Genomic DNA, 15,579 nt, shown 5'->3' with positions numbered 1-15,579 from the left:
CCCCGCCCCCTCCACGTTGGGGGCGGTTACCCACCTGGCCCAGTGCGCAGGCGCGGGAAAGTTGAACTACTAGAAAAGTTTGCGTGACTTGAGGGGAGGCGGCTGCGGCAGCGGGGCGCTGGGCCAGGTGAGTGGGGTGTTGCCCACGGCTGGGATGAAGTGTGACTCGGGCCGGGACCCTGGAGCGGGTACCTCAGCGCCGCTTCTCCCATGTCCCAGGGCCGGGGGTCCCCAACGTGCCAGCGTGGTGGTCGGAACTACATCTCCCAGCAGGCTTCGTGGCACACACTCCCTTCGCTCCGCGCTCGTCCTCTGCGGGGCCTGCTGGGATTGGTAGTTCCCGGTCCTCTAAGGACGGCTAAGCTTGGCATATGCTTCCTCAGCATCCTCGAGAAAGCCCCTTTCCCCCTCGCGGCCCCGAGTCCGGGCCCCCAGCCCCCTCCTCCCTTGGAGCTGGGAGCCCCGGCCCCGGGCCGCTCCTTTCCCGGGATAGAGCAGTTGGTTCTCATCGCACTTTTCCCTCTGGGGGACTCAGGAGTTAGGGTCCCGAGACCCTCGGCTCCGTCCTCCCTCTGGGGCCCAGGACTGCGGGCCTCTCTTCACTCAGGGACGGGGGGCTTGGGCCCCAGCCCTCGGCTCCGTCCTCCCTCTGGGGCCCGGGACTGCGGGCCTCTCTTCATTCAGGGCCGGGGGGCTTGGGCCCCAGCCCTCGGCTCCGTCCTCCCTCTGGGGCCCGGGACTGCGGGCCTCTCTTCACTCAGGGCCGGGGGGCTTGGGCCCCAGCCCTCGGCTCCGTCCTCCCTCTGGGGCCCGGGACTGCGGGCCTCTCTTCATTCAGGGCCGGGGGGCTTGGGCCCCAGCCCTCGGCTCCGTCCTCCCTCTGGGGCCCGGGACTGCGGGCCTCTCTTCATTCAGGGCCGGGGGGCTTGGGCCCCAGCCCTCGGCTCCGTCCTCCCTCTGGGGCCCGGGACTGCGGGCCTCTCTTCATTCAGGGCCGGGGGGCTTGGGCCCCAGCCCTCGGCTCCGTCCTCCCTTTGGGGCCCAGGACTGCGGGCCTCTCTTCATTCAGGGCCGGGGGGCTTGGGCCCCAGCCGCCAGCTCCTCAGCCTCCCCCCCCACCAGGTGCCTCCATGGCGGGCTCGGAGGAGCTGGCGCTCCGCGAGGACACGCTGAGGGTCCTGGCTGCCTTCCTGAGGAGGGGCGAGGCTGCCGAGGCCCCCAGCCGCACCCCACCCAGGTAAGAGGGACCCCCTCTCGCACTCAGTCCGTCTCTGTCCAGCGAGGGAGAGATCCTCAGCGGGCAGGAACGAGGGACTGTCCCCAGGGGCCCCCCGGGGTCACTCTGAGGTCCCCCTCCCCAGGAACCCCGCCCCGGAGGAGCCGACAGACTTCCTGAGCCGCCTCCGCAGATGTCTTCCGTGCCCCCTGGGGCGAGCAGCCGCCCCCCCTGAGTCCCCTCGGCCTTCCTCCCTGCCCCTCCGCCCCTGCTATGGCTCGGAGCCGGGTAAGCCCTTCCTGACCGCCTGTGGGACTGGCAGTCCCAGAACGCAGGCAGGATGCGGTCCTAGCGCCGGGTTCCCGCTCCGCCCCCCCCCCCCCCAGTTCTCCGGGTGGACAGCGGGAGGGACCGTGGCCCCTCTGCACCTCTCCCCGTCCACACGGGTCTCCGCCCTGTTGGACTTTGCAGCCCCCAGCACCCCCGACAGGGAGGCCGGAGCCCTGGGTGCTTTGGCTGCTCAGACTGTCCCCTCCCTGGTGCTGTGCGGCACAGGTGGTGGGCAGTCATCCACCTGGCGCCGGCACGGCCTGCAGAGCTCTGCTCAGTGAGCCCGGGCAGCTGGGGCGACGCGTGCTGGGATCAGTCCGCAGGTCCCGAGATGCCCGGACGAGAAGGGCTTCCGATCTGGGAAGTTTTCTGGATTGCAGAATATTGGCACAAACTTTACTGGCGGAGCATCCATAATCTGAAATCTTTTTTTTTTTTTTTGACAGGCAGAGTGGATACTGAGAGAGAGAGACAGAGAGAAAGGTCTTCCTTTTTGCCGTTGGTTCACCCTCCAATGGCCGCTATGGCCGGCGCACTGCGCTGATCCGAAGCCAGGAGCCAGGTGCTTCTCCTGGTCTCCCATGGGGTGCAGGGCCCAAGCACTTGGGCCATCCTCCACTGCCTTCCCGGGCCACAGCAGAGAGCTGGCCTGGAAGAGGGGCAACCGGGACAGAATCCGGCGCCCCAACTGGGACTAGAACCCGTTGTGCCAGCGCCGCAGGCGGAGGATTAGCCTAGTGAGCCATGGCGCCGGCCCATAATCTGAAATCTAAAGCTACTCCGAATTCCTTTTGAAACATAACAGATTGACCGGAGGGGCAGGTTAAGCTGTGCTTGGGACCCCCACCCCCACCCCGAGCGGAGAGCCTGCCTGCGCCCGGCTTCACGTCCAGCCCAGCTCAGCTCCCACCGCTGCACCCAGGAGGTCAGGTCGCCGAGTTCCTGCCCCACGTGGGAGAGAGCTGGCTGCAGAGCCTGCCTCCTGGCGTCCGCCTGGCCACGCCTGGGCCGTTGCAGCCATTTGAGGAGTGACCCAGAGGGTGGAAATCTCACCTTCTCTCTTTCACTGTCTTACTCTCGCTCTGTGTTTCTGCCTTTCAAATAAACACATCATAAAGAAAATTAGTTGAGGGGCCAGCGTGGTGCAGTGGGTTAATCCTCAGCCCATGGTGCCGGCATCCCATATGGGCGTTGGTTCTAGTCCCGGCTGCTCCACTTCCAGTTCAGCTCTCTGCTGTGGCCGGGAAAGCAGAAGATGGCCCAAGTCCTTGGGCCCCTGCACCCACATGGGAGACCCGGAAGAAGCTCCTGGCTCCTGGCTTTGGATCGGCACAGCTCCAGCCATTGTGGCCATCTGGGGAGTGAACCAACGGGAAGGAAGACCTTTCTCTCTGTCTCTCACTGTCTGTAACTCTGCCTCTCTAAATAAATAAATAAAAATCTTTTTAAAAAGTTAGTTGAGAGGTAGAAAGAGAGAGAGCTAGTTCCCGTCTACTGGTTCACTCCCCCAGTCCCCGAAGCCATTGCTGCTGCCTCCTAGCGTGTGCCTCACAGGGGCCTGGAATTGGTGGCCGGCGCTGGGACTGGAACCCGGGTACTCTGATATGCCGTGCAGGCGCCTTAGCTGCTAGGCTAAAGGCCTTCTCTCTATTCTTACACGAAGATGGATTGACTTGAAAGGCTGAGTGACGGGCAGCAGGGCTCCAGCCGGGCCCCCGGGGGGCTGCCGGCCTCCCAAACAGCACGCCCTTCTCTGTGAGCCGCTCTGGAGTTTGGGTTTTCCGATCGGGGACGCTGGCCCCGTCGCGGGGGTGCCCTAGGAGGGGAGCTCGCGAAGGCTCGGCCCCCGCGCCGGCACGGCTGTGTTTGCTGCAGGCCCAGCTCCTGCGGACTTCTACACCCTGGTGGCCCAGCGGCTGGACGCGTTGGTCCAAGAGCAGCTAAGATCCCCGCCTAGCCCAGGTGAGGCCCGAGGCACCTTCGGGAGGCAGGGCGGGGGGAGGGTGGCCAGGGTTCCTCCCCAGCCAAACTCTCGCCTGCCCCCAGAGCTGCAGGACCCCCCGGCCACGGAGAAGGAGGCCGTGCTACGCAGGCTGGTGGCCCTGCTGGAGGAGGAGGCGGAAGTCATCAACCAGGAGGTAACACGGCCCCTCCCCTGGCGAGGACAGGAGCCCAAACCCACCCAGGCCTGCAGAGGGAGGGGAAAGGGGTGGGGGAGGGGAGGAGTGGGGGTCTAAGGTGTGCTGGACCACAGTAGGGGCCTGGCTTGGGCTGCCCGAGGGCCCGCCGGCTCTGTGCTGGAAGCTGATTGGTTCAGGCGCTTGGGCAGAGCACGTGGTACCCTCGACCTTAGCCCGGCCTCAGCCTCGGAGACCCTGGCTATGGGAGCCCACCGGGTTTGTAGCCCGATTGGCCGTGGAGAACTGGGCGGGGTGTGGGTTCTAGGCCGCCCTCAGGAGCTATTCGGGCACGGAGTCCGGCTTGGGATTGGCCGATGCGATGGGTGGGGTGTGGCTTAGCGTGCGGCCTCTAGAACTGGCCCGAACCAGGGAGCCACGCCTCCCAGTCTCCTCCCTGGTTGACAGGGCCTCCTCCCCCTCTATCCCACAGCTGGCCTCGGACCCTGCCCTGCGCCAGAAGCTGGCCCGCCTGTCCACCGCCTCTTTCGCCCGGCTGGTGGAGCTGTTCTCCAGCCGCGAGGGCAGCCCCCGGCCGAGCCGCGCGAGCCCCTCCTTGCCTTGCCCGGGCCCCCCGCCACCTTCCCCGGAGCCCCTGGCCCGCCTGGCCTTGGCCATGGAGCTGAGCCGGCGCGTGGCCCACCTCGGGGGCACGCTGGCGGGGCTCAGCGTGGAGCACGTGCACAGCTTCGCACCCTGGATCCAGGCGCACGGGGGCTGGGTGAGCCGCGGGCAGGGAGGGGGCGGCATCCTCCCGCGACCCTGCACCTCCAAGTGTCCTCGCCCACGCGCCACCTGCCCGGACCCCCGTGTAGACTCAGGGTTGAGCCCCAGATGTGTGACTGCCCCTCCTCCACCCCGGGCTTCTGCGGCTCTAGCGTGGGCAGGGCCGTGGTGCCACCTCCCCGGGGCGCTGTGGGCGCCGTGGGCATTTGTGTGCTCACCGGCTGCGGCTGTCCCGCCGGCCACCTCCGCACGAACGCCCTTCCCCGAGCCCCTGCCTCGCCCCTCCTGGTCTGCTCCCCCGTGCCGCCCTTCCCTGTCCCCACCTGAGTCGGAGGCCGCCCCGGTCCACTCCTGTTCCTCCCCGACTGCCGATCGCGGCCTTGTCTCCAATGCCCGGCTCAGGGCGGGCCAGGCTCTGCGAGTGTAGCCGTGGCTTCCCAGATCGGCAGGAGTGGGGCACGGGGAGGAAGAGGCGGGTAGGGCTGGGGCGGGGTGTGCACAGGGGCGAGGAGAGGTGAGAGCAGCAGGGGCACCCACCCCCTGCAGGCCTCTGAGCCGCGGCTGCAGCGAGGGAAGTGACCTGTGGGGGTTGACAGGCGCCCCCTGGAGGCAGAGTGGGGGAGGGCAGCGGCGGAGCCTGGGCTTAGCCCGGAGGCCGAGCGGAGCTGGTGGGCGAATGGGCCGGGCGAGGCAGGGATGCGGCCCGGGCAGCTGCGCAGAGGCACCGAGCTCCTGGAGACGGGGCAGGCGGCGCCTGTGGGCGTCCATTTCCATTGCTACAGCAAAACCTGAGGCTGGGTGCATCGCGAGCAAAAGTCTTGCCGGTCTTGTGGGCCACAGCACCGGTTTCCCAATCTCCCTGGCTAAGACCTTAGCGGGCTGGGCCCAGATGCGACTAGGGCACGGCGGGGGCCGGCCCCGGCTCTCCTGTCAGCCCTCTCGCGAGCACCAAGCTCATCCCACAGAACCGCCTATGTGCACTCCCAGTGACCTGACCAGCTCCCACTCGGCCCCACCGCCTCCTCGCACAGCCACGCGGAGGGCCCCGCGGGGACCCACTCAGGAGCGGAGGGGACCGGAGTGGCCCAGTTAGGAGTGAGGCCTGCCGGCCCCAGCAGTGCTGAGCGGGGGAAGAAGCCAGGTGTCGCTGGGCCTTGTAATCCGGAGATGGTCCCAGCCCCCAGAGCCGCCTGGTGGGGTGGTCCGATCGCCTTCTCCTGGGGCTGGGAGGAAAACCCCCTCCCCAGGGTTTGGAGTGGAGATTTGGACACAAAGTCACAACCCCAGTGGTTACAGTGCCAGGGCTGGGCCGGCCGCGGGTCTCTGCCCGGCGCCTGCCCTGGCTGTGACCTCACTGGGCTGTGCTCACGGGGCTGCATTTCTCCCCCAGGAGGGCATCCTGGCCGTTTCCCCCGTGGACTTGAACTTGCCCTTGGACTGAGCTCTTCCCCCGAAACCGTTGCCGGACTGGACCTCACGCCCCTGCCTTCGCCGTGGGCTCTCCAAGCCTTCCTCTTCCACTCAGGGCGGTGGGGTGGTGGCTGCCCTACCTGTTTTTGCCAAAAAAAGAATGTGTTTAAACACTTTTCATATTAAAAAGGCCAAAAAACATTTCGTTATTTGTTCTTTCCTGGAGAAGGAAGTTCTGAGTAGAGATGTGGCTCAGTGCTGGCGTGGGGTCCAGACCCAGGGAAGGACCATCCCGGCCATTCTGGGGGTGCTCCCGCGGAACCCGCGAGCTGCAGGCCGAGCCGGGGTCGGAGGACGTCTGTGAGCGCTTCCGGTCCGGCTCTGGGCTGTTAGCCCTGCAGGAAGTTACCCTCTGCCTTCCTGGGGGTCTAGGACGCTGCCCCCCAACCTTTTTCCTGGCTTCTCCTCTACCTGTGGACCAGCGGGTTTCCGCCCAGAGTGTGTCAAAGCCTGGGCTTCCGGTCCAGTGCAGCCTGTGGAGCTCCTGGCCCAGAGCTGATTCCCGGGAAGGGCAGGAATGGGGTCCCGCAGGCGGGCACTTTGTGTCGGCCTGTCCTGCAGCCGCTACTTTGTGTCCTGCGTTTTCAACTTTGTATCTTCCGTGGGTGAGCTCGACTTCCGGCCTGGAAGGCTGTGCGGTGGCCCGGGTGCACAAGGGGGGCCTCCTGCCAGCGCTCTCCGGAGTGCCGGCTCAGGTCCTAGCTCCTCCACTTTATCCAGCTCTGAATGTGTGCCGGGGCAGTGACCCAGACACCAGGTCCCTGCCGCCCCCTGGGAGCCCCACGTGGCTTCCGTCTGGCCCAGCCAGGCCCAAACAGGCGGGAGTTTAAGTTCCTGCCCCAGGGGCTGGCGCTGTGGCGTAGCGGGTGGAGCCCCCATGTGAACCTCGTTCGTGTCCAGCTCCCTGCAGGACGGCCTGGGAGAGCCAGGTGCGGTTCCCGGCTCCCGCCTGGCCCAGCGCTGCCCACCGCACCCACCTGCCACCTATGTAAGCCGGGTGCGCGTTAATGTCCGTGACCTGCACCTCGAACACAGCTGGCTTAGCCGAACCCCGGATGTTTCCATCCTACTTCCTGGGATGGAAACACGGCCTTTGGCCCCCTGGACTGCTCTGTGCGATCCCTCAGCCACGGCGTGCTGGGGGAGGGGCTACATTCACTTAAATCTGAGGGGCGGGCGTTCAGCCTAACCGACGCGGCCCTACACCCCGCCCTCCAAGCCCGGCTCCAGCTCCAGGCCCCTACTGCAACGCAGACCCTGGGAGGCAGCAGCGGGGCCCCCACCCACGTGGGAGGCCGGGACGGAGTTCCAGGCGCCCAGCTTCTGGCCCTGGCCTTTGTGGGACATCTGGGGCGGAGACCCAGGCAGCGGGAGAGTGCTCGCTCGCGCTCTCTGCCTCTTCCCTCGGGGGTGCTGGGAGCGGGTGGGAGGCAGGGGCGGGGGCCCGGCGCTCGGACGCGGGGAGCCCCGGAGAGCGGGAGGCGAGCTGATGAAGAAGTCATCCAGGGAATCTCCCCGTGCTCGGAGGACCGGGCGGGAAGCCCGCCGGGGCGTGGAGAGGCGCCGGCCCGAGGACTGCCGCGGGGTGCACGCACTCAGCGCCCGGCATTAGCTTCCACTGCGTGCGTGCGTGTAGATCCGGGAGGGCTTCCCGGAGGCGGCAGAGCCGGACGCCCGCACTGACCGCTGGGTGCCGGCCAGACAAAGAGAGGAGGGCGTTCCTGGCAGGAGGCGGGACGTGGCGAAGGCCCGGCGGCTCAGAGGGGGCTGCTGGGTCCCAGGCCTGGCGCCGTTAAGGACGGGGCGCGGGTGACAGGCACCCACGCCTGGCTCCTAGCAAGCCCTCCCTGCCTCGGGGCCTCGCGCCGCGTCCGTTCCTGTCCCCGGGTGAACGGGCACGGGCTCCCGGCTCCTGCAGGACGCCCCGCGAGCTGCCAGGACCCACCGGACGGACGATGAGTGGCAGTTCCTCTGAGCCAATCGCTGGTGCCGAAAGGCCGGTCTGGCTCGCTCCTCGCGGGCCAATTGCCGTGTTCTCCTTGAGGGCCGCCGCTCGGCCAGAGCTAGCCAGAGGCCCGGTGACGTCACCTTCCAGCTTCGCCAATAGCGGCGATCAGGTGGCGGGTCATTTCGTTGATGGACAGCTCTGCTTCAAGACGTCCGCTTAGCGCGAGGACCGCCGGGAAGTTTTGAGGAGGTGCTGGGCGGACACTCCTGGTTAACTTTGTCCAATCAGTAGACGGGGTTCTTGAGATGGACAGGCAGCTTCTCCCATCCCAGTCGACTTAAGGGGGCGGGGCTGTGACCGCCAGACTGGGAGGGCCCTGGTCTTTGACGGGCGTCTTCGGCACCCAATTGCTACACGGTATTTTCAGACGGGCCGCCGCCGTTGCCAATGAAATCTCCTAGCGCGGTAGCGGTAGGCGTGTCGTCGACCCTCCGGTATAAGGCGGTCCCGGGGGAGTGAGGAGAAAGGGGGGGGTCTCGGCTGCCGGAGGAGGAGTAGGTGCGGGTGAAGATGGCGGCAGCCGAGGCCGCGAACTGCATCATGGAGGTGAGAGCCCGGAGCGCCGCCGGGGATGGGGGCGGCCTGGCGTCGGCGTTTTACGCTCCCGTGGCGGGGAGGGGGCTCTGAGTCGCCGAAGTGGGGCTAAAAGGGGCCCTGGCCGCGCGGAGAGAGCGGCGAGTGCTCCGGATCTGAGGGTATCGCTGGAGTTGGGGGGTTCCCTCGCTTTCTGGGGCCTTCGGTACTCGGCTGAGCCGAGGGGCTCATCCCCCCTCCCACGTGGAGGAGGGCCGGGGGCGCTTCCGGCCGGGCCCCCACGTGGCTGCGGCGCGGTGGGTGGGGAGGGGGTGTGCCGATCCCGGTGGCCCAGCGGACTCCACGTGCGGGACAAAGGCCCCGCCCCCGCCCGGAGGAGGGGGTCCGGTGGGAGCCGCAGAGCCCCTCCAGGGCTGCTCCCCGGGGACCGTGGTGCACGCGCTGGGGTGGGGTGTGCTGCGGACCGGCCCCTCGGAAGGAGTCTTGGGGGGGGGGGCTGCGCTGCTCCACCCTGCACACCGGGGCCAGGGACCTCAGCGCGGGGTGGGAGAGCGATGGAGAATTGCAGCCCCCCCACCTCCTCCTCCTGTGCCCCCGGTTCTCCCCGGGCCGGGGCTTCGGGAGCTGGGGGATGGGTCATGCCCCTGTGACCTCCCTGTGGCGGTGGGGGGGCACCTAGATGGAGATCTCCCCGATAGGGCGCCGCGCACCCCCTGGTGGCCAGTTCTCGGCGCGTGGGAGGGACCTTCTTCATGGGCGTGTCTGCAAGCCCACCTCCCCGCTGGAGGCCTCCAGGGTGGGCGGGGGGAGAGTGTTGGCCGGGAAGGCGGTGGGATGCGAAACACACGCGTGCGCGGGTTGTGAGCCGTGTCCGCTGGGTTCCCGCGTGTGTGAGCGTGGGAGATGACCTTGCCCGGCCTGACGGAGGGTCCTGGTTTGCAGCGAGATTTCGGCCCTGTGCAGCCGTCGGGGGGAGGTACCAGTTTGGGTGGTTGCAAGCCCTCCCCGGCCGGGGCAGAGTGCTGGTGCCATGCATGGGTGGTATTCGACACCGCTGGCTTGGGAGAATTCGGGGAGAGGGCCTGGAGCCAGGTGGGCCGTGGCCTGGGACTTGGCCCATCTGAAGAGGTGTGGCGTGGCGGGCCGTCACCCCTTGTAGCGTTCTTGGGATGGGGGTGCAGCTCTCGCTGCCCCGCGGGGCCCCCTTGGCTCTCCTGGGGAGAGTGGAGGAAGTGACTTCCCCGGAAGTCCCACGTGGGGGCTTCAGGGTCTTGGTGGCGGAGACGGCCACCTGTGAGGCCGTCCTCGCGGGGCTGGGCCTCCCCCGGCTCCTGCTCTTCCTGGTTTTGTGTGGTGCTTCCTGAGGCCACGGCGGGAGCCAGGAGCCGGGGTGCTCGTGCTGGGGGTGGCCGCGTGCCCAGCGCTCGCCTGGAATCCTGCCTGACAGGAGGCCCTGGGGGCGCACCCTGCCGCCCCCTCGCTCCAGCTATTCAGGGCACCGGGGCTGGGGTGTGAGGAAGCGTCACCTAATCTGGGGGGATTAGGTGAGGAGCGGGAGGGACAGCTGGCGCTGCCCGTGTGCCCGGCGGGCGCCAGGCCCTCGGCCTGGGTGGGGGCAGGCCGCCATCTCTCCAGCCACAGCTGGGATAGGAGACCCTGCTTCTCCCTCCACTTCTCCCCTCCCTTTCTTACCACCCCCCATCACTGACTCCCTCCTCACAGTGCCCAGCCAGGAGCAGGAAAGTGAAGGGATCCCACTGCCCCAGAGACTGGCCCTCCCTGGCCTCTCCCGTAGCTAATCCTCTCTCCCTGTACTCTCTCCTAGAATTTTGTAGCCACCTTGGCTAATGGGATGAGCCTCCAGCCGCCTCTTGACGACGTAAATATCCTTTTGTGAGACCCCTCCCACCCGCACCTGCACATAAACCCATCCGCCACCTGTCTGGCCCCTCCCACCCGCACCTCCACGTCAGTCTGTCTTGCTCTGAGACCCGCCCCCACCTGCAGCTCCACACAAGTCTCTGGCCCCTCCCACAGGTCTCACGGTGGTCCCTGTGGCTTCAAACCAGCTTCCCCAGAAGCCCCCGCCACACTTAGTGCCAACCCCTCCAGGGTCACGGCCCCTGCTGGCCCCCGGTTCCGTGGCTGCTTCCTTAACTCCATCTCCAACCCCCTGGCCCTAACCCGCGTCTGCCCCAGTCCTGCCTTCCCCTCCCCTCCCCAGCTGTGGGCTGAGCTAGAGACGGGGGCAGAGAGACTGGAGAGATGGTAGGCGGGCCTGCGGCATCGCGCGCTCCCCTGGACGGTGCTCTGGGGGGTCCTGGACGTGGCAAACGGGGATCGTAGGTTGTGGGGGCTGCGGGGACTCCAGGGCCGTCACGGCTATGATTCGGGGGTCTCGGGAAAGGCGGGGAGGCGGAGCCCCTGGATCTGACCGTGCTCCGTCCCTCCCTGCCAGGTGTCCTGCGGCCAGGCCGAAGGCAGCGAGAAGCCCAACGCCGAGGACATGACGTCCAAAGACTACTACTTTGACTCCTACGCCCACTTCGGCATCCACGAGGTGAGTGCGCCCTGAGGCCTGTGTGTGTGTGTGGGAACATTTGCATATCTTCATTTTCACTGGCCCCAGTGCCTGCAGGAGCTAGGGTTGGCGCCACCAGGAGCCGGGACCGCCATGAGCACCTGTTAGGGGGGCTGCCTGGAGAGAGGAGGCGTGGGGTCTGGAACCCAGGCACCCTGGATGCGATCCGGGCCACCCAAGGGCAGGCCTGTGAGGTCTGGCTGGGCTAAGGGTTGAGGACGGATGGAGCTGAATTTCCCAAGCAAGCGCACTGCCTCCCTGGCAGCCAGCCCACCTCTGCCCCTCTGCTGCGCCTGCGCAGCTGGTACTCCTGGGTCAGCTCGCCCAGCCGTTACCTTGGAGACCAAGCCTGGTGCTCTGTAGGACCTGAGCCTGGGTGGGCGCGCGCGCGCATGCGTGCCTGAGCCCGCCACGGAGGTCACGGCCTGCCGGTCTCTGCCACCCTCTAGTGACCGGCAGTGGGATAGCGGCCCCACGAGTCCATTTCATCGAGAGACCATGCAGCTGGGGTGACATTTCCAGGAAGTTCTTCCCTTGGCTGCTTTTTTTTTTGACAAGTAGACAGTGAGAGAGACAGAGAGAAAGGTCTTCCTTCCATTGGTTCACCCCACAAACAGCCACTACGGCCGGCGCTGTGCTGATCAGGAGCCTCCTCCCGGTGTCCCATGGGGTGCAGGGCCCAAGGACCTGGGCCATCCTCCACTGCACTCCCGGGCCACAGCAGAGAGCTGGACTGGAAGAGAAGCAACTGGGACAGAACCAGCGCCCCAACCGGGACTAGAACCCGGTGTGCTGGCGCCGCAGGCGGAGGATTACCCTAGTGAGCCGCAGCACCGGCTCTGCTTTTTTTATTATAAAATTGCATTGTTCATATAGATGTATTTTTTTTAAATCTACATTTAAAAAATCTTTTAAAGTCTCTGGGGAAGGCAGAGAGACAGAGATGCCCCATCAAATGCTCATAAGCACCAGGGCTGGGCCAGGCTGATGCCGGGAGCCAGGAGCTCCACCCAGGTCTCCCCCACGTGTCACCTGCTGCCTGCCTGGGCTGTGGGAGCGGAGCCGGGACTCCCCCAGGCACGGCGGTGCTGTGGCAGACACCACCCTGTGCTTACACTTTCCCCTGTTTCAGTTTATCTTACCAATTTGAGAAGCTGAGTGACAGGGAAGGGAAGCCTCCACCTGCTGGTTCAGTCCCCACAGGCCAGGGCTGGGCCCGGCCGAGACCAGGAGCCTGGACTCCACCCAGGTCTCCCACATGGGTGGCAGTGGCCCAAGTGCTTGCACCACCTTCGGCTGCCTCCCCAGACGCACTAGCCAGGAGCTGGACTGGAAGTGGAGCAGCCAGGACTCGAACTGTGGTTGTGGGTCCAAGGTGGTGTTGGCGTGGCTGCAGTGGCTTGGCTCGCCGCGCCAGGGCTGTGTGGTCTCCGTCATTCCAGTTCCTGTCCGAGCGCTGCTAGAGGGGGCCCTCAGTGACGCTGGGGGCCGCGGTAGACCCCGGCTGAGCTGAGCTTACTCCCCCGGTCTGATTTTTACTAATACTAGGAAAACAGGTGCAGACCTCCGGGCGTGTTGTTTCCAGGGCTCAGAGCCCCCGGCCGTGCAGCCCGGCTGTGCGGGGGGCTGGCGCCCTCACGGTGGCCGCCTGCTCTCGCCCTAGGAGATGCTGAAAGACGAGGTGCGCACGCTCACGTACCGGAACTCCATGTTTCACAACCGGCACCTGTTCAAGGACAAGGTGGTGCTGGACGTGGGCTCAGGCACCGGCATCCTCTGCATGTTCGCCGCCAAGGCCGGGGCACGCAAGGTCATCGGGGTGAGTCTCGGGGCGTCTGGGCGGGCAGGGGGCGGCCAGGGCCGGGGCTTGGCCGGGGGGCTCACCCTTCTGTCTGGGCCCCCAGATCGAGTGCTCCAGTATCTCTGATTACGCGGTGAAGATCGTCAAAGCCAACAAGTTAGACCACGGTGAGCCGGGGGGGCTGTGGGCACGCAGTGGGCGGCCCCCGGTCCGCAGGGCACAGCTCAGAGCGGGACTGCTGGCCGCCCGGCTGAGAGAGAGACTCAGAATTAGAGAGGGAGAGGCAGAGAGAGAGAGAGAGGTCTTCCATCCACTGGTTCACTCCCTGAATGGCCGCAATGGCCAGAGCTGGGCCAGGCCAAAGCCAGGAGCCAGGAGCTTCTTCCAGGCCTCCCACACGGGTACAGGGGCCCAGGGACTTGGGGCATCTTCTACTGCTTTCCCAGGCCATAGCAGGGAGCTGGATTGGAAGTGGAGCAGCCGGACTTGAACCGGTGCCCATGTGGGATGCAGGTGCTGCAGGTGGCGCTTTTCCCGCTGCGCCACAGCACGGGCCTCGTGCACGTTTCTCACTCAGCATCTTGTGCGAATCCATTGCCCTTTGCCTTTTGCTCTTTGGCTGCTCCAGATGCTGTTCTGGTCCGTGGCTGTGTCCGTGCAGGCGCCCCGCTGGCTCCCTCCCCAGGGCCTGCAGCAGCTAGGGCAGGGCCAAGCTGAGGCCTCCCACGGGGGCAGGGCCCGGCCTCGGCGAGCCTGGGGGGTGATGGGAGGTCTCCCGGGTCTGAAGGCTTCCGGGAGCAGAGGCATTCTTCCGTGGATTCATTAGAAAGGCTGAGGGAGAGAGACGTCTGTTATGCCCAGATGCCCCCACAGCCCAGGCTGGGCCAGGAGCTCCACCCGGGTGCCCCGCGTGGGTGCAGGGCCCAGCAGGGCCTCTTCCGCCTGGGAGGCGCGCCCGTGGGGCGGCCTGCTCTGCTGTCTGAAGACCAGGGCTGGCCGCAGCCGGGGAGGGTGCTGACGGCGCCCGCCCGCCCGCAGTGGTGGCCATCATCAAGGGGAAGGTGGAGGAGGTGGAGCTGCCCGTGGAGAAGGTGGACATCATCATCAGCGAGTGGATGGGCTACTGCCTCTTCTACGAGTCCATGCTCAACACGGTGCTCTACGCCCGCGACAAGTGGCTGGTGAGGCCCCGGGGCGGCTGGGAGGGCGGGTGCGCATGCGCACGCGTATGGCTGTGCGCTCTGCCTCCGGCGCCCTCTGGCGGCTGTGTGCGGTGTAGACAGGGTGGAGGGGTGGGCGCTCCCTTCACGGCTGCCCCTGCCCCCTCCGCAGGCACCTGACGGCCTCATCTTCCCCGACCGCGCCACCCTGTACGTGACAGCCATCGAGGACCGCCAGTACAAAGACTACAAGATCCACTGTGAGCCCGGGCCCGGTGCAGCGGGCGGGCGGGGTGGGGCGGGGCTGCGGCGGGCTCACCCCTCCTCCTGCCTGCCTGCAGGGTGGGAGAACGTGTACGGCTTTGACATGTCCTGCATCAAAGACGTGGCCATCAAGGAGCCCCTGGTGGACGTGGTGGACCCCAAGCAGCTGGTCACCAATGCCTGCCTCATCAAAGTGAGGGCGGGGCGGCCACCGCAGGGGACCAGAGAGGCCCAGAGAGGCTGATGGGGGCGGGCAGGGGCGAGGCTGTGCGTGGGGCGTGGAGGACGGAGGCGGGGCCGGCGGGGCGAGGCTGTGCATGGGGCGCGGCCTCAGGCGGCCTGTCCCGCAGGAGGTGGACATCTACACCGTGAAGGTGGAGGACCTGACCTTCACCTCGCCCTTCTGCCTGCAAGTGAAGCGGAACGACTACGTGCACGCGCTCGTGGCCTACTTCAACATCGAGTTCACGCGCTGCCACAAGCGCACCGGCTTCTCCACCAGTGAGCGCCGCCCCGGGCCCTCCCCTTGTGGGGAGGGGGGGTGTGGGCTGGACCCTCCCCGCGGTGGGGGGGTGCGGGCCGGGCGGGCCCGGGGCTGAGCGCGCGCCGCCCCCAGGCCCCGAGTCCCCGTACACGCACTGGAAGCAGACCGTATTCTACATGGAGGACTACCTGACGGTGAAGACGGGCGAGGAGATCTTCGGCACCATCGGCATGCGGCCCAACGCCAAGAACAACGTGAGGCGCGGGCCGGGGGCCTGGGGCACAGCCGGACCGGGCTGGGGGGTGCGGGGAGTGGGGGGCTGGCAGGGATCGCTGCCCCACCACGGGTGGCACAGTGTCGCCTGTCACAGCTCCAGGAGCCTGCGTTAGAGCCACAGCCGGAGCTCCTGGGAGGAGGTGCTGTGGAGCTGTGGCCGCGGCAGGGTCAGGGGCCTGCGCGTGCGGACGGGCGTGGACGGCAGGGTGCGGGGCTGAGCCTGGGCCCACCCCTCACGGCCGCCCCCTCTCCGCAGCGCGATCTGGACTTCACCATCGACCTGGACTTCAAGGGCCAGCTGTGCGAGCTGTCCTGCTCCACCGACTACCGGATGCGCTGAGCGGTGCCCAGTGTCTGCCGCCCCGGCCGGCCGGCCCTGCGTGGCCCGTGGCGTTCCTAGGCGGTTCCGGGGCTCCCCCTTCCTCTCCCTCCCTCCCACAGAAGAGGGTTTTAGGGGCCTGGGCTGGGGGGATGGGGAGGGCACATCGTGACTGTGTTTTTCATAACTTATGTTTTTATATGGTTGCATTTACGCCAATAAATCCTCTGCTG

The 15,579-nt window shown here is 66.9% G+C and overlaps 2 protein-coding genes across 4 annotated transcripts; both read left to right on the top strand.

Annotated features, from left to right (window-relative positions):
- The first annotated feature begins 3 nt into the window (after nucleotides 1–3).
- On the top strand, nucleotides 4–6,047 carry BCL2L12 (BCL2 like 12). Its single transcript, XM_062176324.1, has 7 exons — nucleotides 4–127; nucleotides 1,123–1,237; nucleotides 1,362–1,504; nucleotides 3,422–3,508; nucleotides 3,593–3,684; nucleotides 4,157–4,444; nucleotides 5,840–6,047. The coding sequence occupies exons 2-7, from the start codon at nucleotides 1,131–1,133 to the stop codon at nucleotides 5,888–5,890; spliced, it is 768 nt and encodes a 255-aa protein (XP_062032308.1). The 5' UTR covers nucleotides 4–127; nucleotides 1,123–1,130; the 3' UTR covers nucleotides 5,891–6,047.
- Nucleotides 6,048–8,366: 2,319 nt separating this feature from the next.
- Nucleotides 8,367–15,579, top strand: PRMT1 (protein arginine methyltransferase 1). 3 transcript variants are annotated; one of them, XM_062177022.1, is made up of 11 exons: nucleotides 8,378–8,473; nucleotides 10,287–10,340; nucleotides 10,920–11,021; nucleotides 12,706–12,861; nucleotides 12,947–13,010; nucleotides 13,882–14,024; nucleotides 14,176–14,263; nucleotides 14,345–14,460; nucleotides 14,618–14,768; nucleotides 14,884–15,005; nucleotides 15,284–15,579. In XM_062177022.1, the coding sequence occupies exons 1-11, from the start codon at nucleotides 8,438–8,440 to the stop codon at nucleotides 15,365–15,367; spliced, it is 1,116 nt and encodes a 371-aa protein (XP_062033006.1). In that variant the 5' UTR covers nucleotides 8,378–8,437; the 3' UTR covers nucleotides 15,368–15,579. The 3 variants fall into 3 exon arrangements, with proteins under 3 accessions (XP_062033007.1, XP_062033006.1, XP_062033008.1); XM_062177023.1 differs by lacking the exon at nucleotides 10,287–10,340 and having other exon boundaries at nucleotides 8,367–8,473; XM_062177024.1 differs by lacking the exons at nucleotides 8,378–8,473; nucleotides 10,287–10,340 and adding an exon at nucleotides 10,631–10,729.

The sequence above is a fragment of the Lepus europaeus genome, chromosome 19, assembly GCF_033115175.1.
Source record: "Lepus europaeus isolate LE1 chromosome 19, mLepTim1.pri, whole genome shotgun sequence".
Classification (NCBI taxonomy): Eukaryota; Metazoa; Chordata; class Mammalia; order Lagomorpha; family Leporidae; genus Lepus; species Lepus europaeus.
This window is presented reverse-complemented; position numbering and strand designations above follow the sequence as displayed.

Coding starts and splice junctions, on each gene's coding strand:
- PRMT1 (XM_062177022.1), top strand. CDS start 8,438: ATGGCGGCAGCCGAGGCCGCGAACTGCATCATGGAG. Junction 8,474..10,286: donor CCGCGAACTGCATCATGGAG/GTGAGAGCCCGG, acceptor ACTCTCTCCTAG/AATTTTGTAGCCACCTTGGC. Junction 13,011..13,881: donor AGCCAACAAGTTAGACCACG/GTGAGCCGGGGG, acceptor GCCCGCCCGCAG/TGGTGGCCATCATCAAGGGG.
- BCL2L12 (XM_062176324.1), top strand. CDS start 1,131: ATGGCGGGCTCGGAGGAGCTGGCGCTCCGCGAGGACACGCTGAGGGTC. Junction 1,505..3,421: donor CTGCTATGGCTCGGAGCCGG/GTAAGCCCTTCC, acceptor TGTTTGCTGCAG/GCCCAGCTCCTGCGGACTTC. Junction 3,509..3,592: donor AAGATCCCCGCCTAGCCCAG/GTGAGGCCCGAG, acceptor GCCTGCCCCCAG/AGCTGCAGGACCCCCCGGCC.